We start from the raw sequence: 21,322 nt of genomic DNA, 5'->3' as shown, positions 1-21,322 counted from the left end.
CACTGCTGAGCTCATATATGAACAAGATGATGGATGAAGTGAGGGAGAGCGGAGTGTAGCGGGACAGAAAGCAGCAGAGTTGGATACAATGGATAAACGATATATATGCCTGCTATCTGGACATGCGTTATGTTACAAACCTGGGCTCTCCAGACCGGTGGAGACCACCTCTTCCACATTGGAGCCGTTGAGGTTGGCCTTCATGATGCGGTCCAGCGTCACGTCAGACCAGTAGACCTGCTCTTGTGCGTGGTGGAAATCCAGGGCGATGGCGTTCTCCAGGTTGTTGAGCAGCAGGGTGTACTCGGAGCGATGCGGCAGAACCTGACGGATGTCGATGCGGTTGGCGAACAGCAGCACAGGCTCCGGACCTAGAGGACGGAAATACAGAGACAGAGTAAAGTGAAAAGTAAAACAGCATGGAGCCAAACATGAAGTGAAAGTTGGGAAAAAAAGTGAGGGCCGATGGAGCATTCATCTCAGTGGTGATGAGGGTCTGGATCCTGACCTGGATTTAACTCCATTGTTGGGCTGCTGTACCAGGCCTGCCTTCACTAAATCTAGCCCAGACCCCCTGAATGAGCCATCATCAGAACCCGGAGCAGAGGAATGGATACAGTTACAGCTAAAGTAAGTATAAACAGTGTAGCAGGGTGTTTTTATTGGAGGTCAAACCCCAGCAACTTCTCTGCGGTCACATGTCAAGGTTGAAACAGAGTGCAGTGTTTTTTTTTACCCAGAGCTTTGCAGCTGCGTTTGTCAGGTCGGAGCTCATAGCCCTGAACGCACCAGCACTGGAACCCCCCCTCTGCGTTGGTACAGCCCTGGCTGCAGTAGCCTTCATCAGCACACTCATCCACATCTGGAAAGGGAGACAAGAGGGGAGGGACAGAAGGATGCTGGTGTTAAACTTTCGCAGGGTTTTACAATTGATTCAAGAGGGAAGTGTAACGAGGGGGCTTCAGGGTGAACAACACATTCACACTTTTGGAACACATCGTACTCTTTTTCCACACCTCATGTATTCTCAATTATTATCTTGTTATTGCAAAGACACTTTTCGAATATGGGAGCAAATATATCTTCAACATTAGATTTAACAATTCCACCAATAAAATGTGGGAAAGAATCCCAAGTCATGTCCACAATACTTCTTTAACCAAAACCTTAACTTTCCAGGAAGTTCCATGGAAATGTGTTCATGCTTTTGGGAAATATCCTGCTGAAATAAGGACAAACTGACTAATAAGAGTGAACATAGGATGTGCACACACACACGCACACCCTCGTGCACACACACACACACACACCCTCGTGCACGCACACACACACACACACACACACACACACACACACACACACACACACACACACACACACACACACACACACACACACACACACACACACACACACACACACACACACACACACACACACACACACACACACACACACACACACACACACACACACACACACACACACACACACACACACACACACACACACACACACAGCAGTACCCTGGCAGGCTCTGCCGTCGTCCATCAGTCGGTATCCGGTGTGACAGGTGCACTGGACCAGGCCTCTGACCATCTGACACTTCTGGGAGCAGCCTCCGTTATTCTGGTTACAGTTGCCCTCGCTGGAACGTGGACCTGCACGCCGCACAGGAACATAAACACAGCATGCTGATTCAGTAAAAATACAACCACACACTGTAAAAAGTGTGACTCATCTGGTGTTGAACCTAGAAATATTTGAGGCCTATAAGCAGCAAAGCCTGAGGAGTGTGATCAGCCTCTTGCAGGTTTATTGGGGCATTAGGCCTAAATCTCACCTTAACTAAATACTTTATGTATTCATATTTATGAAAAAATACTTATCTAACAGCAAGGTAAACCATTGAACATATCATATACTGTAACATAAGGGTTTTTCAAGGGGTGTAAAATGCTTTTTCCTAGTTTACCCCTCGTGTTTATCCAAACTCGGGTAGTATTATCATCTATTATATGTGATACACTGACTACGGACCTCATAAAACTCCACTTGAAACGACAAAAATATACCATTAAAAAATCATATTCAGATAATCATATTCAATCTACTCACGGCAATCATGGTGCGGGTGTTCGTCAGTCCCGTCTCCGCAGTCGTTGACCTCGTTACACACCTTCCTCTGACCGATGCAGCGTCCATTACCACACTGGAACTGATCAGGAGCACATGGAGGACTCTCTGTGGGGAGAAAAGATAATATATCCTGTGAGACAAAAAACTCTCCTACTCTTTATTTTTATTTTGGAGCTATTTTGCTTTGTTTTGGGTCGTCAAAGCTCCAAATTATATCATCGTCATTGAGTGTTCATTCTGCGCAGTGATACGGTTGGTGTAGTTTAATTGAAAAACATAGTTCCTACATAAAAAAAATAAGCTATCATCAAGCTCTGTGGACTATTTTACATAACCATGTGAAAATAGACACAGCTGTTGAGTTCTTCATACGGCTGTCATCTAGTTTCATCATATCAGACAGAAGAGAGAACATGCCATGGCTGATATGCTCAGCCACTCACACCAAAACATGGAGGCGAGTCATATGCATGTTTTAGGGGGTGTGAATTGTCCACTTTGTACCTTTTCCATCTTTTTCTCTTTCCTGTTCATTGATCATTCATATCTCAACATTAAGGCCAGGTTCTAAAGTTGGTCCAGAGATTGATAAAGCAGCAGAATAATTGCCAAACTGATCAGTCTATTGGTTGAAAGCCACTGTGTTTCTCAACAGTATGCAAAATAAATAAAAGTGAGTTTGTGTGCAGAGGAGGGCTGTTCTGAGCTGTTGTCATGACAACGTTTGAAGCTGGTGTTATATTTAGCTCCTGAAAACAAGACCACGAGCACAGTCTTACCCGTCTTCTCACAGCCCTCTTCATCACTGCGGTCGGAGCAGTCAGGCTCGCCATCACATCGCCATGACAACCGGACGCAGCGTCCAGTTCCACAGCGGAACTGGTCGGCCGTGCACATGGACGTGGCTGCAGGGAAAAAACACACACACACACACACACACACACACACACACACACACACACACACACACACACACACACACACACACACACACACACACACACACACACACACACACACACACACACACACACACACACACACACACACACACACACACACACACACACACACACACACACACACACACACACACACACACACACTTAATTTATTCTTTCTTAGATAAGGTGATTTGATAAAGTGCCTTGTTTTTTCAGAACCAGCATGAAATCCGGGATAAAATGCATAACCATCTAGCATTTGTATCTGATGCCGAGCACACACTCGCTCAGTCAGTGTGATGAAAGCGGCTACTCACTGCAGTTCTTCTCATCTGATTGGTCGTCACAGTCGTATTCACCGTCACACCTCCAGCCAGCGTTGATGCACATCCCGCTGCTGCACATGAATTCCACTGATCTGCAGGGCTGGTGGGAAGCTACACACACACAGGATTATATTATTAACATGAAAAACAAAACAGACAACACAACTATACCTGAAGCATCTTTTTAGAATAAAAGATCTCTACTTGGAGTTCGTTATTCTGTCAGAAATACAAAAAATACTCCAGTTTCAGCATCGAGGAGAAAACATCAGGTTGCTTTTAAAAAAACAATATCAAAAGTTTAAAAAACTTAAATGTACATTTTTCTATAAAATGTAAGTTAAAGGTGGGGTAGGTCATTTTGGAGAAACCAGCTCGAGTGCGCTAGAATTTGAAAATACACAGCCGGAAAAAATCTGCCACTTCCTTACAGAGCCCCTCCTCCAACACACGAACGCGCACATGACCAATGAGGGCACGAGATAAGTTTGTGCACAGATGGAAGGCTGACAGGCAGGTAGGCCATCCAGTTATTTTAGCCGGCCGGCTAAAATGATTGGTCGTGCTTTTTACAGTACTACGGCTTCCACAGATGCCATTTTTTTATGGATTTTTTGTCAAAGCACTTAAGATATTCATTGCTATCGGGATGTTAAGAGCATTCCATGGAATATAACAAAAAGTGTATCTCGAGCCGGTTTCTCAAACTTACCTACCCCACCTTTAAGGTACGAAATTGAATTTTCGGTTATTGGATCAATATGTGAGGAGATCCAAACCCTGATCATTAGTCATGAACAGTATAAGAGAAACAGTGCATGAACTGTGAAATATACTAAAACAATGTAAAACAATGCTCTTTTATCGGTGTAGCATTGTGCTGCTGCCAGTCTTCTCTCACTATCTGGGTCTTTTCGGGTAGACCACATTTTGGAATAGGTCCAATAACCTTGGGGTTTATTAGGGGTGGTTCTCTGTCTCAATCTATTTTTGGAAAGGACTTGATTTAAAAACTGGAAACACACATGGTTTTATACCAGTGATCTAGCTTTCCCTTTAAACATGACTCGGTCCTGTTTATTTAGGCTGCCTTGTGATCATCTCTGACTACAGATCAGAGCTGTCCCACCTTTTAAATGTCCCACCACATCTCAACATGTGATCGGATCAAAGAGAAGCTCAAACTGGCAGCAGCAGACGAGGCTGGAGGTGGACGAGAAGATTAAAGCTGAATCAAACATAAGTATCTTAAATCCCTGAGTGTGTGTGTGTGTGTGTCGTCTTCTGCGTGTCCTCCTGATGGCATGAGTCGGCTCCCATCAAAGCCACAGTGGGCGGGAGATAAGGGAGGAACAAAAATGACAAACTAGGGGAATGCAGGGGGAGGAAAGGCAAGAAAAGAAGGGATTTTGTCGAGCTCCAAGCATCACCGTGAAGGCTTATCAGCTGGGCGAGAGAACACAGAGATGATCAAAACAGCAGGTGGCTCTCCCACAGAGAGAGAGACGGAGAGAGAAACGTATAGGTCACAAGAACCAGCATGGGATGCCAACAAGCACGCTGGCGCCAACACACACTCGGATGATTCATCCTTCTCACTCTCCCTTACACACTCACGGTTCTCTTTCATCTTCTCAGCTACGCACCCGAAAGCAGTATCGGTGTTGGTAAGCGGTAACGAGGCATGACTTTTTTGAGTGTTTGTGGATGTGTGTGTGTATGAGTGAGGGAGAAGGAAAGAGAGGAAGAGAGAAAGAGAGGAAGAGGGAGGCTTCTTCTCTAACAAAGCGCCCTTCATGTGTCTGGAGAGCCGATGCCAAGGAATGCTGTCTGAGGATGGGCCGTTTTAGGCCTCTGAGGAATGCCCCCTCTGTGTGTGTGTGTGTGTGTGTGTGTGTGTGTGTGTGTGTGTGTGTGTGTGTGTGTGTGTGTGTGTGTGTGTGTGTGTGTGTGTGCGTGCGTGCGTGTGTGTGTGTGTGCCCACACACTTATGTGGGTTTCTGAAAGCTAAGATGTATTCAGAGTTTTTAAAAAAGTTTAATGAAATGGAATTCATTGCGATTTTGATCAGAAACTGAATGCCGACATTCTGCTAGTCATAGAAAACGTAAGATACATTATTAAGAGTATGTTTAAAAATTACAGGAAATGAAGACTCAGGGTGACATGAGGTCATTCTAGTGTCAGTACATCAGACAGGATGTACATTGAATAATAAAACGTGTTGGTTTCTAAGCCAAAAGTATACATATAACTCTTGTGCTGCTTTGATTCCACTGCACACCTTTCATTATTGTTTTCACTTTTTTAAGCTTTGCTGCCAGCTCTACTTTCCAAAAATATATATTAAAAGACTTCAGAAGCGAGGCGGAAATTAAAAAACCTGGATGTGGGAGGAGACGGGGGAGAAACGGAGAACAGCTCAGTCAGCTAACATGACCAAAATGTGTTAGGAAGAACCTTGAAGCTGCACTTATCGCACTGCAGATAAACACATCAAAGGGGGGAAAGCGCTGTGTTTGAGAGTGTGTGTGAGAGTGAGAGAGATGTGGAGGATGGTTATAGAAAATGAGCGAATGAAACAAACATGTGAGAATGAGGAGGGAGATGCTGAGAGATTTGTCAGCAGCAGGCAGCGTCTCCGGGGTGGGGAGAGCGAAACACGATAGTCTGTGTTAATCAGGACCATGGCTTCACACTGTGTGTGTGTGTGTGTGTCATACAGTGACAAAAAAAGATCTAACTGACAGAATGTCTTCCAGCTCTCACAGATGCTGTGGAGCGGCGCCCCCCAAAAAGCAGCTGTTGATGAGCTCAACCTGACGTCAACTGACTGTGAAATCGTGAAATTGACACTAATTGTTATGATGATTTCTGCATGTATTACTGTTTAATGTCCAATGTAATGACTTAAATGGCAAAAAAAGTTCAAAATGAAATGCTTAACCCTGAAACCCTTTAATTGTTCTGCTTTGTAAAGACTGTGTGGGTGTCGTGTGACCACACTTGAAGCTGATCCAGCTTGTTGCTGTTTTATTTCAAGTCTTTGGGTTTTTGGATTGCTTCCTGGACAAAACAAGTCGCTTGGCAGGGTCATTCAGCTCACAGAAATAATTTCCATATTTTTCTGACATATTACAGATTAAGCAATTAATCAGTTGTTCCAAAACTCAAACAGTGTGCCCCGTTTGGAAGTGATTCAGCTGGTGCATCCACTCAAAAATGACCAATAAATGCCTGTCTAGATAAGCCTATAATGTTCATTTAAACTCCAGCTGAACTAGTAGAGCAAGCTGCATGACACGAGGATGATTCGCTGTGTTGGTACACATGTGCAGCAGTGCCATGGGGGGACATGAAGGGGAGAGAGTGATGCAGAGGTGAAGAAGGATTGAAGGGAGGAAGGATGGCTGCCACAGGGAGGAGAAACTCTCATCTAATGGCATAACAGAGGACTGATGTTCCACAGCAGCGCCATGTTCTCCTCCTGCACAAGACGCTGTTTAGTGACGAGCGATGCCGTGGATCGTGCAGAGTATCAGTGAGCAAGGAAATATCAGCAGCTCACTGTGAGCTCAACGGCAGGAGAGGCTGGTTCACTCCAAAACGTGTTTCATGTTTCTTTTTGTAGATATGTTGGAGTTTGCATCTTAGATATTCAAGTGAAATCATTTTGAAAACATTTCCTTCTGCCAAAAGAAAGTTTACTAAAGTAAGGCAGCATTAGTTTAGCTGAGGAGAACTATTATGGCAAAAATAAATTAGGAATAGGATTTTTTTTTTTCAGGAATAAGAATAGCTGACGAAAGAGAGTTTATGAACATTCTGAATAAAAATAATGACTAGAAGTTTACTTAAATGTAATGACCTTTTTTTGACTAAAACTATGAAGGATAAAAAAAGACTCAAATCTGACAATGTAATTTTGTATAAAAAGTAAGACTTTACAAGTTAAAAAAAAAAAAAAAAAACTAATACTAATATATCTGCTAGTGGATTATTGTCTAAAGGGGAAGATTCTCTGTGAGGCTGGAGTTTAACCAACACCTAGAGTCAATGTCAGGTCTTCCTAAGTGTGTGTGAGTAATGGAGAGCTTACAGCAGTCCGACTCGTCTGACCAGTCTCCGCAGTCGTCGTCTCCGTCACAGTGGTAGATGTCTAGGATACAGCGGCCATATGCACACTGGAACTCCTCCACGCTGCAGGTGGCTGCCATCACATCTGAGGCTGCACACACACACACACACACACACACACACACACACACACACACACACACACACACACACACACACACACACACACACACACACACACACACACACACACACACACACACACACACACACACACACACACACACACACACACACACACACACACACACACACACACACACACACACACACACACACACACAAGTTAAACAGATGCCGGAAAAGATGGTGCAGCAGCTGGCTGCCTCAGGCTCTCTGAAGCTTCCTCTGCAGAGTCTGTCAGAAACTATACATGAAATAAAGGAGAGACTGCGCTCTCTATTAACACTGTGAACACATGCTCTGCAGTAAACCAGTTACTGTTGGATCAGACAACAAACTCAATAACAACCGTTTAGATGTGGAAATGTGTTCATTAAGAATTATTTTATTTTTCTAACCGTTATGGATAATAAGATGAATCACTACCACAGTATGTGTGATCGCTTTTCTTTTCCTGCTTCATGTTTGATTCAATCACTCTCTAATGAGTCCGGGAAAACAAATCTACAATGCCAACTGGGATTCTTTTACTTAGGTTTGGGAAATTGGGCTTCTCTCATTTGCTGGAACTAAAAGCCAGCTAAACACACTGATTGATGGGCTTCCCAGGAGCCACAGCTTTTAGTGGATTAAAGTCTACATTAAAGTGGATATACATAATAATAATAATGGGTTTCATTTATAACGCACTTCATATTTGAGTTAAAATCCAGAAGAGCTACAAGCAGTGAGCATGGGGCAATATAAAACAGTACACAACACGGCAGAATTGAATAAAAAGCAGTAAAAACAAACAATAAAAACTCTTTATGTAGCTGAAAATGGCTCCCTAAAGAAACACTATTTGTTTGGTAATCAAAACCGAGTAGTGCTGCCTGTTACCAATCATTTTTGGGGAAGACATTGAGCACCTGCCATAAGCCATTGTTTAGGCTCATATTGTCTCTGACAGCATAGACGTTAGATATTTAAACATCTTTAAATCAGCTCACAGGAAGGCTAAGTTTGAGCTACTACCTTAAAATGTATCCGGCCTATAGGGCATTTAAAATATATATGTTTTCAGAGGTAAAACTGTTTGTCTCTGTGTGGTGAAGTCCCAAACCTTGTTTCACAACTCAAACTACATAATACCATGTGTAGTTGATTCAACCTGAGGAGCATTAGCTCTGGTTTCTTCCTGTCAGGGTTCAAAGTAAATGTTTCGATTTCCTTTTTACTTGTCTGGTTTGGCAAGTGGGTCACAAATCTACTAACCCACCGTATATTTATTCGCTCTTAAACTAATTGTTTCATTTATGAGTGGCAACAATGACTAAACCTAATTGTCATGTTTATTCTTTATTTAAATAAACAAATCCAAGTTTCACCCACATCCTAATATGCCATCCAACTAAAATCCCATTTCTATCATTTAAAGTCTGCACTATGTGTTTAATCACTGCCGTTTTTTAAAGTGTCAGATTGGTATTAGAGATGAGAAGCAAGTGAGACGTTTCAGGTTTTAAATACTTCCATCGTCAGTTCCAGAGAAAATGGTATGTTTACTTTTTATTTGCCACCCTAGACTGCAATATGTACTAACCCCAAGGGACATTTTGCCTGCTCTTTAAAAGCAGGCAATCAGTATCGTTTAGCCTTGTCATTTTTAAACATACAAAATTATATGCACACACTGGCAGAGTAACTTACGACAGTTTTCCTCATCTGATCCGTCCTTACAGTCCGTGTCTCCGTCACAGTACCAGTGCTCCGCGATGCAGCTGCCATCTGTGCAGCGGAACTCCTTATCCGAACATTTACGCATGTCTTTTATTAGGGAAGAAACAAGTGTTTAATTTATAAGTTAGAATGAATGAATATGTGCTTGCATGACAGTTTTCACGTGTTTATACACACCACACTGTTCGTCACTATTGTCCCCGCAATCGTTGTCGCCATCACAGTGCCACAGGCTGCGAATACAGTAGCCATTTTGGCATTGAAACTCGTCTTCCTCACACTCTCTGGGAGCTGCAGGGAGAAAACAAAAGATAGAGAGGTTTCAGAGGACATGTTATGAGGTGACAACAAAAGCAAAGAGCAGATACTGGACAAGAATGTGATAAGAGGAAGTAGTCCCTGGGCAGTGCTGACACTATATCTCCAGCTGCAATGATACAAGGGAAACAGTGGCATTTTATATCAGCCACAGAGCTGGGGAGCAGCAACTGAGATTTTTCTTTTGTAAACTCTGTGAACCCTCTCGAGGTCGCAGGTCTAGAGCTCAAAGACCCACAGACTGAATATCCTGTGTTTGATGCTGTCTTCATGGTCACTGACTCAATCCAAGATGTGTAACAAATACACAATAAATCACACTCAGCGGTTAGTTTACAGTTATGTTGGGTCAAATGGATGACAAGATTCCTTGAAAAGAGAATTGATATTTCCATAGAAGTATCTCAAACTACAACTAATACATTATATAGTCCTAATCTCCATTGTCCATCTGCAAGGGGTATACCAAACATGAAGTTTACCCAATTTGAGCTCAATACACTGCATTTAATTCCATCATTGCTACTGTGGATCTCACAAAATTGCTGTTTTCCCATCGGTCAGAAAACATTCAACTGTTAAAAGTGTCAGAAGTCTTCAACGGCATAGCTTTTTGGATGGTTAAACAGCATCTACCAAGAAATTTAAGATGGCTGAACTGTTGCATGAAGATGCATCTGTCAATTTCTGTATCTTTTCAAATAATCGGATGCGCACTTTTCAAAGACTTTACTAGAAACATTTGGAGATAGGAAAGTGGGCAGGGTTTTAACTTCTTTCTCAGGCCCTCATTTGAGTTGTCCGAAAGATGCTTCTCCCTCTTACCGAGCAATCAGCCTACTGTGACACTATGAAAGGCTTCTTAGAAGGACCGTTACAAACGTAAACCATTTGACCTACTGTATATTTGATATGATCTTGTCTCATACCTCAATGACTTTGCACCTGATCTTTCAGGGTTGCTATTAGGAAGTTAATGTCAGCTATAAACTCTTTGGCACTGCAGAAAGGTCTAAACTTTTCTGTCATTTTCAAGAATTGGATGCAAAAAGAAGCTAAGCAAATCCCCAGTTCCTTTCGATTTTAAACCAGCTTCATTCAGGACAGGTGTAATCGACCGAAGCTGAGCTGCAGCAGCTTGTTTTATGTCCTAGTTAGATATATATGCTGCCTGTTGTACGTTAGCAAATGTTGTCTCACTCAAAAGGTAACCTTGAGTCTGAAGAAAAAAAGACAAATGTTCCATTTGACACCCGTGACAGTGCAGTTAGACAGAACTCGCTCCCTCAAGTGAACTCCTCGCACTGTGACATTGACAGTTCCAAACCCTTTCATTTTTCCAAACAACTCCTCCAACTTGCCTCTTTAATCACACCATTGATTCAAAGACTGTATGGATTTTCAGAAAACCGCCTTATACTGTTACCAATGCAATCGATGGCAAAGCCCAGCCATGCTCGCCCGAGGGCAGAGTAAACAGGTTTGTCAAGGAGAGCCAATGATGGATGGCCCCTGGCAGGAGGTAATCTATAATTTATCAGTGGCGTGTGTGAATGCCGGACAGCTGAGACAAACAGAGAGCGATAAGGAGTGACAGAAATAGAAGGGGGCCCACAGAATAGATAGGCAGGTGAAGAAGAAGATGAAGCTTTGCTTTATTTCACTGAGATCTTTCATCTCCTCTCAGGTGGGTTTCATCACAGCACGAGTCAAAGCTGCTTGAGACAAACTCCACTCTGAGACAAGACATGAGGCCCATGTGTGTTTGTGCGAGTTGCGGAATATTCCCCATGTCCATGAATTCAGTTACCTAGTTTATATGATAAGATATCAAGGTGGCTTAATTCTGTTTCCATTATATCTCATACAATTACAAATGTATTGTTTTTTAAATCTATATTATTATTTTTTTTAAATATCTTTCTGTATATATTTTTCCCTTTTGTTTGTCAACATTTGTATTATTTATTTTCTTTCGTATTGTCTTTCGATGTATTGGCTTTGTAAGGCTAAATGAAACTGAAATTAATAAATTTAAGGAAAAAAATAATAGTTTTCATTACAATATATTAAGAAAATGTAAGAACAAAAATATATCTTCAATGGTAAATGTAATCTTAAACATTTCTTTAAGCTAATATTTAAAACTTAGACGTTGTTGAGCTCGACTGATAATGGATTTTAATTTATTATTAAAAATGGATTTTTATATTAGATATTTATTTATTCACATACATTTATAAGGATATATCACTATTTAAAAGGATCCCTTACATTTGGTGATTAAATAGTTGTGACCAGGCTATGTACGACACAAGCAAAGTAAGTCATTTCTAGTAACTAATCCATCACCATAGAGATATATGATTTATGTTTGATAATCAAATATCGTCCAATATATCAGCTAGCACCCGGACCATCCATCACTCTACCTTTGACAGCTAAACCTCAGCTGACCTCACCCACATCGACCTCCCCTCAGCCCGAACATGCTCTCCTCCCCCAAAAACAGAAAAGGATTTAAAAAAACACAAAAAGCCCATCGGCAGGGCCAAATGAAAATGTAATTATATGTGCATTATCGACAAATGCACTCATTTACTCTATTATTCAACTTATAAGAAAATAATTGATTTTCTCCCTCTTCCTCCCATGCTCCATGTTCCCTCCCATCAGCGAGGTAAACAGAGGGAGGTCGGAGGTCAACAAGCCTCGAAGACGCTCATCATTCACACTGCAGCCAAACGTCAAAGGGCAAAGGGCGCTGGGAGTCATTACCAGGCTCTCTCCATGTGCTGAAATTGTTTTTTTCTTTCTGTGAAATGTACTTTCAAACTTTCAGAATCTCATGTTCAAACACGGAGACTGAGACACACCTCAGTCTCCGTGTTTGTCTGAAAATCTTGACAACTAATTCAGTTCCAGCCGAGCGTGGAGGATTGTCTCCCCGTCTCTAAATAATGAAATGAAACCACGGCATCGCGTTGAGAAGCTGAAAATATTGGAAGGTGAAAGACAGACTAGGGTGAGCATAAAAGAAGCATGAAATAATAAGTAGTTTGGGGAACGGGGCAAATGTACTGGGCATGAAGATGAAAAATTCATAGCTGACTCGAAGCAGACAGACACCCCCCCCATCAGGAAGTGATACAGTGTCTGGCTGCTGATACAGCATGTGGGTCAACAAAGGAGGAGGAGAACTCTATAGATGATGGACGTAACGGAGAAATCATTCAGAAGAGAAAAAGCTTACCTGTACCTGCTGTACACTCAAACTGCTTGAGGTCTAATACACAAGTGACTGTGGAAATCTATCAATTTCAAGAACGAGGCGATTATTTAAGTGCTAGCTCTAATTGCGGGATCCACCATTTTTATTAAGCAAGTCAATGTCCCCCTCGCTTCGAACACAAAGCATATCTTGTTTTGCCATTAGTGCTCTCTTCATTAAAAACATCATGAAGTAGCGTGGGATCATGGGAGTTGTAAGTCGCTTTGGATAAAAGCGTCAGCTAAATGTAATGTCATGTAACGTTGTTTTCATTATCGTTGCTGTTATTGCAGTCAGCTTCTCGTGTTAATATCTTGGAGCAAGATTATTCACAGAGGTCTACTCTTCTCCAAAATAAACTTGTTGATTCAAATTGGTAAAGACATTGAATAAAGCAGTTTTAAGTCAAACAATCAGAGTTTTTCAGATGTTGCTTGCCACACACAGGATGTTGAAGTCTGCTCTGCCGGCTTCTAAAACGTCCAATCAATAAAATCCTTCATCCAATAAAAACATATAGTTAAAAACAATCAAAATCTCAAAAGCATATCTAAAACTGTGGCTTAGAACTGGATAATAGTTCATTTGTGACAGGTTTGGCAGAAAAAACACACAAATTATGCAGGCTCAAATGGGAATGAAACCATTATCTTAATTGAAATTATGTATTTCCCTTGCGTTATTGTAAGAAAACTACTTGACAAAATAAACCGTATGACATAGGTCTTGTCATTTCTTTACATTTTAATGTGTAAAAGTTCTAATACCAAAACATTTATACAGATGCCTCTATTAATACTAAAAAGCAGTTTCTTAGTCCAACACTTTGGTCCACAGTGAAATATTATTACCAATACTTAATGGTGTTTGGTTTAAATATTCAAAAACCCCAAGAACACATTTAGATGACACCTGCTGAACACTATCTCAAAAACAAATTACTTAACTTGTCTCAACAGGCTAAATGCTTACTCATCAAGGCTGACCAAACAAACACTTATTGCTTATACTGTAGCTAACATCTGTACCCATTATGTACAAGTGGTAAAATTAGTGGGTAATAAATAAAAACTACACAAAGGGTTCAGCAATTAACGTACGGGTATAAGATAGGCACATTTTTCTGTCTGAACAGACACCTATATACTGTAATGCGAACACAACAACGGTTAAGGTCCTTGTTTAATTTTTGCATCTGTGAGTTGAGACAGTGCGGTCCATCTGGCCTGCAGATATCAACGGGCTTCAGTCTCCTGAGCTAACCAAACACAAAAAGCTTTCTTTTTCAGCTCGCTGGCTTCCTCATCCGGTGCCCTCAGGCAAGTCCCTGGGTTATGGGCTTATGTTGTTGGTTGTGTTGCCTTTTTACTAAGATCTAATATTTGTGAGGGGGCTTATTTGCAGCATAATCCTCTTCATTGTTTATTCATTCATAGATCAAAGACTGGAGATGTTTCTTAGAAGTCTAACTGTTTAACCATGTGCTCGACTTAATGGGATAGAGGAATCATATCTGCTGATTTCCTAGCTACCTCACAGTCATGTCAAGGAAGTTCCCCCTGCCTCTGGTACACAAAGGTAAGCTAGGCTAAACATCCCTCCCCTCATCTAACTTTCAGCACATTTCAGTGTATCCGACTTAAGATATGTTGTTCACCACACTAGCTCCCTCTTCTGCACTTGTGACTAGCCCATTAGGCTAAAAATATAGCTAAGCTATTATGAGCTAAATAAAGAAATTGTATTAATCAACAATTCCAACAGCAATTATCGATGTCAAAATGTTGCAATGAGTTAAACAACATGTTGGTGGTTCACAATCCTTAAAACTATTTTTTTTTTATATAACTGGGAAGTGTTGAGGTAAAAATAAGTCTGTATTGGTCTTTAGATAGAAGTTGGTCACTGAACGGACACTGGGTGACTCTTTGAGCCATGTGTTGTCTCCATCAGGAACACGTCACTCCCTGTAACTATTCCTGTCCCTGCACAGAGAGTTAAGTGTGATTAGACTGAATCACAAAAGACACCGACAGTGTGATGGAACAACTGCCGTGCAGCGTTCATCCGCACGGATCAGATGGCACACACGGAGCCATTCTGAGTCAATCCAACACTGACACATTTTTACACCAAGGCGCCTCGTATTGACACAATGCATTCCCTAACCTCGCAATACATACCTAAACTCTTAGCATTGCACTTGTATAAAGTTGGGGGATACAAATATCAAATACACATAAACTAATGCTCGACATGCAGTGCTTCTAAATACTTTTTCCATGACTAAGACGTGAGGATGAGAAGGCAACTTCTACGCCATTGAAGAAGTGAGAGAAAGACAAAACACAAACTTTAAATGGACCTTACAAAGATAGAAATACAGGAGCACACACACACCAGGAGGCGATAGACAAATATGACAGTAGAAATAGACGCTCTCCTCCCTTCTCCCTCTGCGGGACACATTCTGCCTGGAAAGCAGCTGAGGGGTATTTTGGATAGAACGCACGGTCATGCACACACACAGATATATTCACAAATGACAAGAAAAACAGGATAAACTGAGGTCACAGAGTGTCATGTGTGGCGACCATGGGAGTTCTAACCTCCTGTGTGTGTGTGTGTGTGTGTGTGTGTGTGTGTGTGTGTGTGTGTGTGTGTGTGTGTGTGTGTGTGTGTGTGTGTGTGTGTGTGTGTGTGTGTGTGTGTGTGTGTGTGTGTGTGTGTGTGTGTGTGTGACATCCAGGCAACTCGTTTCAGAATCAAAACAAACTCCTCTTTGCACATGGCTGCCGCAAGCATCTGTCAACTTCAATAACTCATCCCCTCCTGAGTGGAGAGAGAGTGTGTGTGTGTGTGTGTGTGTGTGTGTGTGTGTGTGTGTGTGTGTGTGTGTGTGAGACAGCAAATACCAGTGTGCCTGTATTTGTTTGCATGTTTGTGCTGACAAGAGAGACAGGAAGTGTACTTACGACAGTCCTGCTCGTCGGAGTCGTCCTCGCAGTCATTGTCCCCGTCACACACCCAGGAGCGGCGGATACATTTACCGTTGTCGCAGTGGAAGTCCAGCGGCGAGCAGGTGGGAAGCACTGCAAACAAACAAGGCGAGACAAAAGCTCTGTCAGCACAAACAAACAAATAAACAAACAAACAGTGCCAGGCTGAAAGGATAAGGGAGTTTGCTGTGGTTTTCAGGAGGTACACGACTATCCGATTTAGGTGCTTTTCTATAAGAATTGTACTTTTTTGTCACTTTTCCTTTGCTTTATTCTTTTATATCGTATTTCCATGCAAGCTGCATCATTGTATTGTAGGATACACCATGTCAGTATATATGACTCCATATTGAAGGCCTGAATGACGTTCAAATGAGAGATGCAATATGCAACATCATGACAGAGTTTCTGACGTTTAGCCTCTGGAAGTTACTCTTTATTTCAGGGCTAGGATATGAGTCAAAATACAAGGAAATCTTCATTAATATCTCAGCCCCCCTAGAAAGATTGTAGAGTTTTGATACATTTTCTTTGCACGTCATTAGCATGAGCAGTATAATTATATATAAATAATGTTTTTATCTTGATGCAAAACTAAAAGCAGCCGCACAAAAACATTTAGAAAATAATACTGTCTAAAATTGGTAAAATTATCTTACCGAAAAAAACTGTAATAAAATAAGATTATGGATATGAGCTGCTGTTTTACATCATCCGATCAATATGGTAAACGCTTTAGGATCCAATACCCAGCCTTACCATCAACAATAAGATGCCTATTAGTTCAAATTGAGCCATTTGGCCGAACCTGGTTTCATCAAACCTTCTCTCTTTTACCCAATACACTACATATTATAAGTGTGTGTATGTGAACTGGGTCTCTGGGTAGTTGGGATGGGCATTTCTCACATTATTGACCACACCATAAAACAATGAATCATACAATGAATCTGCTGATTCTTTGCTGCTAAAAAACAACAATAAATCACAGTGTTTTGATAATCAGAGGTGACGTCAATCCAACACAGTGATGAAGCGTTGCCCGATCTCTCACTCATCACTCCTGCAGTAAAGGTCAGACACAGTTTAAATGCAGGAGGTTTAACTCTCTGTCTGGTCTCAGCTCATCCACAGGCTGATCTGGACCAACGCTCCTCTCTCTCACCTTCTTACCCCGAGACCCAGAACTCAGCTCAGAGCATTCCTCCTTAACTTCATATCCGCTCTAAGTGCAGTTACTCGCTATCTAAGCACAGCCCCAATGACTGGCCCTTTGTCATCTGCAGGCAAAGCTAATTTAATTACAGGCCAGAGAGGGATGGAGGGAGGAGGAGGAGGAGGAGGAGGAGGAGAGAAAGGGAAAGGAGGCGAGGGAACAGCAGCTACGCATAGTGGACTCTCACTCGCTTGTCAATACCACATATGAAATATTGACCGAGCAACGCAGACTTTATGAAAAATGAATGACGTCACGCAGCGAGTTAAGCAGCGAGGCAGACAGGCGGATGAGCCGGGGCTCAGTGAGTGAATTAAGTGAGTGTGTGTGAGTGTGTGTCGGGGTGTGGCTCTGCTCTCCAGGGGAAGCAAAAGCCCCACTGACCCACATACCCCTGCATGGATATTACATTATTCAGAGTGAAACACAAAGACAGAGAAAGAGAGGTAATCAAACAGAGCTCTTTCTCTCGTCCGCCTCACCTTCCGATGAACTTCTATGGTTGGGCAAAATATGCAACGTGAAACGCATTTCTGCAAGCAATTATCTGAATCTTACAATCAGTTTCTTTACGTCTCTCCCTACAGGCAGTCATTGGTTTCACTTCTGTTCAGCAGGATGGGAAAATCCACTTATTCCAGATGAATGAAATGAGACTTGAGATAAGTCATTCTCCATTACAGAACAACCATTTCAACCTTTACACTTTTTGTGAAAATTGTTTTGTCATTTTGTAATAGCTTTCCTATGATCTTTCCTTCATGTTTCTATAACATACAGTAGCTCATTACAATTCCCTTTGTCTAACAGACAATCCATTTTACATGTTGTAGCATATTTATGAAAAATGGCTGCTGCTCTCAAAACATAACTCTTATATACTCTCTCAATGAATCATAAAGCTGATAAAAGGTTTAGAGGATTTAGCAAAGTATTTGTTTTTCTAAGAGTTTATACATAGATTATTAGAATAATAATAACCATGTAGTATAACTTTGAACTAAGTTGATCAAAAAAATCATTCAGTTTCCTGATTTAATAATGAGTTGGTAGACAGGAATGGGAGACATGTTTGACAGTTGATCATTGAACATAAAAAATCAAATATGATATCTGTTTTTAGTTTTTCAAATGTAAGACATTTTTTACTTACTTTAATTAGCTTAAAGGTGGGGCAGGTAATTTTGGAGAAACCAGCTCGAGTGCGCACACACGAACGCGCACATGACCAATGAGGGCACGAGATAAGTTTGTGCACAGATGGAAGGCTGACAGGCAGGTAGGCCATCCAGTTATTTTAGCCGGGCCGGCTAAAATGATTGGTCATGCTTTTACAGCGCAACGGCTTCCACAGATACATTTTTGTATGGATTTTTTGTCAAAGCACTTAAGATATTCATTGCTATCGGGATGTTGAAAGCATTACATGGAATATAACTAAAAGTGCCGAGCCGGTTTCTCAAACTTACCTACCCCACCTTTAAGTCAACTAAATTAATCTACATGTCAAACAAAACGGACAATTTAAATATGTCAACATGGGCCCAGGGAAATAAAAATGGTATTGGAACAGTATTCCAAAACTATTGATTTGCTTGGAATGGTCAATTTAATCACAATTAGTTCCAAATTGTGAAACCATACTCCTCAAGGCCATTAGTCCCTCTCAATTAACACAATTGGTATTCAAAGGCAAAGTGCAGAGTTCAATATTTGCCAGGAATGCTGCAATAAGTGGCAACTGCAGTAACATTCACAGTGATCTGATAAGTTGAGTCCTGACGCCAACACACTTCCTACAAACCTCTCTATGTCAAACTGAAGCATTTGAATGTTTTTTGGATGAATCCCCGACTGGGCGTCCAACAAGAAAAGAAAAATGCTTCTTTTTAACATTTCAATAAATAATTCAGCTTATCAGAAGAGGAACGGAGCGTGGTTTTGACAGACACCCCCACCCACCCACCCACCCACCCACACACCCACCCACCCACCCACACACACACACACACACACACACACACACACACACACACACACACACACACACACACACACACACACACACACACACACACACACACACACACACACACACACACACACACACACACACACACACACACACACACACACACACACACACACACACACACACACACACACACACACACACACACGCGCAAACCGTCGTCACACCGGTTAAACAAACACACTTGTCCATAGCGCAGAATTGTTTAGGCCCACAAATTGGGAGCGTTGCAAATTGTATGCAAATAAACACTTCATCGTTATATATTACTTTTCTATAGTACTTGGAATGGAAATGAAGGATTTGAATGAAATCCTCTTCAATCATCACACAAATATACATATATAGTGAAATATAGTTTCCGCATTTTGATACCTCTCAATGTACCAGTCCACACTTCATACGTGGTGTGATCCGGGACTTGAACCGCAGACCCTCGGGTTCCCAGTACAGATTGAGCTACTTCACCTCCACGTATTTTCCCATATAGGAAAGAAGTAAGAGCGCTGACAGAATTATGCCGCAGCAAAAAACGCATCAAAGACAGTGTTACATTTCACAAGCCTCTGATGACAGATGCACGACAACGCAATGCATTTTGGTCCATTTCCATCTCCTGTTGTGCTCCATTAATTATGTAATATTGTCACGTCCTACTGAGCGTTTGATGTGGATCTTTGGATATTTGCTTAAAGAACTTTTCAAAGCATTTGACATAATGTAGGGCTGCTCGATAATGGCAAAAATCATAATCTCGATTATTTGGGTCAATAATTGTAATTGTGATTATTAAATGTGATTATTCATTGACTTTGAAAACATACATTTATTGGAGAAAAAATGTTGAACAGTATGTTTTTAACAGTTGATTACCCTGAACTTTAAGTATAATTCAACTGAAAAACCAAAAAAAATAAAATAAATCGTTTTATTCCGATTACGTTGTGTTCGTAATCGTTGCAAGCCATAATCGTAATTGCGATTAAAATATGATTAATTAAGCAGCCCTAATTTTACATTGATGTTCATTCACCACCCATACTTCTCATCCTGGCTACAGAATTCCCACTCGCATTACACAGGTCATCCCTAACCCACTCTAACACACACAAACAAGTGAAGGCCTTTTTTCAGGTCATTTAATTCCTGATGGTATAAAGCTAAACAGATATTTTCCGTCATATAAGAATCTGTATTTTTCCTTTTGCATCTCCTGATGTCAAGCATTGAGCCAAGATAATGAAGATGTCCAGTTCACCACAAATGTTTCCTGGAGAGACGAGGGAAAACTGGAGGTGACCCAACCGGCTTTAGACTGAAAACCTTTATTTGAGCCCCTTGGATGAGTTATTCTAGTCAGACAACAGACTCCTGTGTCCTGCTGTGAGGTCTCGGCCTCCACTGAATGCTGCTCTTTAAACTGGTATCCAATGTTGTGTTTTTATAACTATTTGTCTGTGAGAATGTCCTTTATTTTTTATTATGTATCTTTTAATCTGAAAGAGCCCTATCGATTTTGCATGCTCATTGGCTTTGTCTTGGAATAAGATTGCGTGGGTCTGGTTTACAGGATTGGTGTGTGTGTGTGTGTGTGTGTGTGTGTGTGTGTGTGTGTGTGTGTGTGTGTGTGTGTGTGTGTGTGTGTGTGAGTGTTCCATGTCCTAAGGAAGATGTATGTGTGAGTCTTTAAGTGGCCTTGAGCAGCAGAGTTAATGGCCTCCCCTTGACTGTAGAGCAGCTGAATCAAGTGGCCGTAATGGGACCAATATATCTGCCTAAACATCGCTTATCACACCGGCTCGACGGATGGGAGGCTGAGAAAGAGAGAGAGGAGTGAAAAACAGATGTGTACTCTAGAGAGCGATACAGGAGCCTGCGAGTCTAATGTGAATATCTCATCCGAGGAGCTTTAACAAAGGTTTTCTATTTCATTCCAAAACATGTCGGTTCATCTCCGGATTACTGTCGTCTACCGGGAACATTTATTCACGCTGGTGATCTATGTATTTTTCATTATTTTGTCAAAAGTTTATAGCAGCCATTACACACAGAAAAACACACACTTGCATGACTGTGCTAATTTAGCTCAGTTGCG

General features: G+C 41.5%; 1 protein-coding gene across 1 annotated transcript in view; it reads right to left on the bottom strand.

Moving 5' to 3' along the window:
* The window catches only part of lrp4 (low density lipoprotein receptor-related protein 4), a 120,935-nt gene that overhangs the window by 26,497 nt on the left and 73,116 nt on the right, over positions 1-21,322 (bottom strand). The window contains exons 3-12 of the mRNA XM_079665655.1: positions 15,956-16,072; positions 9,569-9,682; positions 9,362-9,478; positions 7,509-7,637; positions 3,401-3,520; positions 2,919-3,044; positions 2,119-2,244; positions 1,527-1,661; positions 737-862; positions 141-371 (exon numbers count right to left, since the gene is read on the bottom strand). Coding sequence (XP_079521781.1) covers positions 141-371; positions 737-862; positions 1,527-1,661; positions 2,119-2,244; positions 2,919-3,044; positions 3,401-3,520; positions 7,509-7,637; positions 9,362-9,478; positions 9,569-9,682; positions 15,956-16,072 — 1,341 coding nt within the window. The remainder of the gene's footprint in view (positions 1-140; positions 372-736; positions 863-1,526; positions 1,662-2,118; positions 2,245-2,918; positions 3,045-3,400; positions 3,521-7,508; positions 7,638-9,361; positions 9,479-9,568; positions 9,683-15,955; positions 16,073-21,322) is intronic.

Source organism: Notothenia rossii (genome assembly GCF_949606895.1).
Source record: "Notothenia rossii genome assembly, chromosome: 2".
Classification (NCBI taxonomy): Eukaryota; Metazoa; Chordata; class Actinopteri; order Perciformes; family Nototheniidae; genus Notothenia; species Notothenia rossii.
The sequence above is the reverse complement of the archived record's forward strand: the minus strand, read 5'-3'. Positions and strand labels throughout refer to the sequence as shown.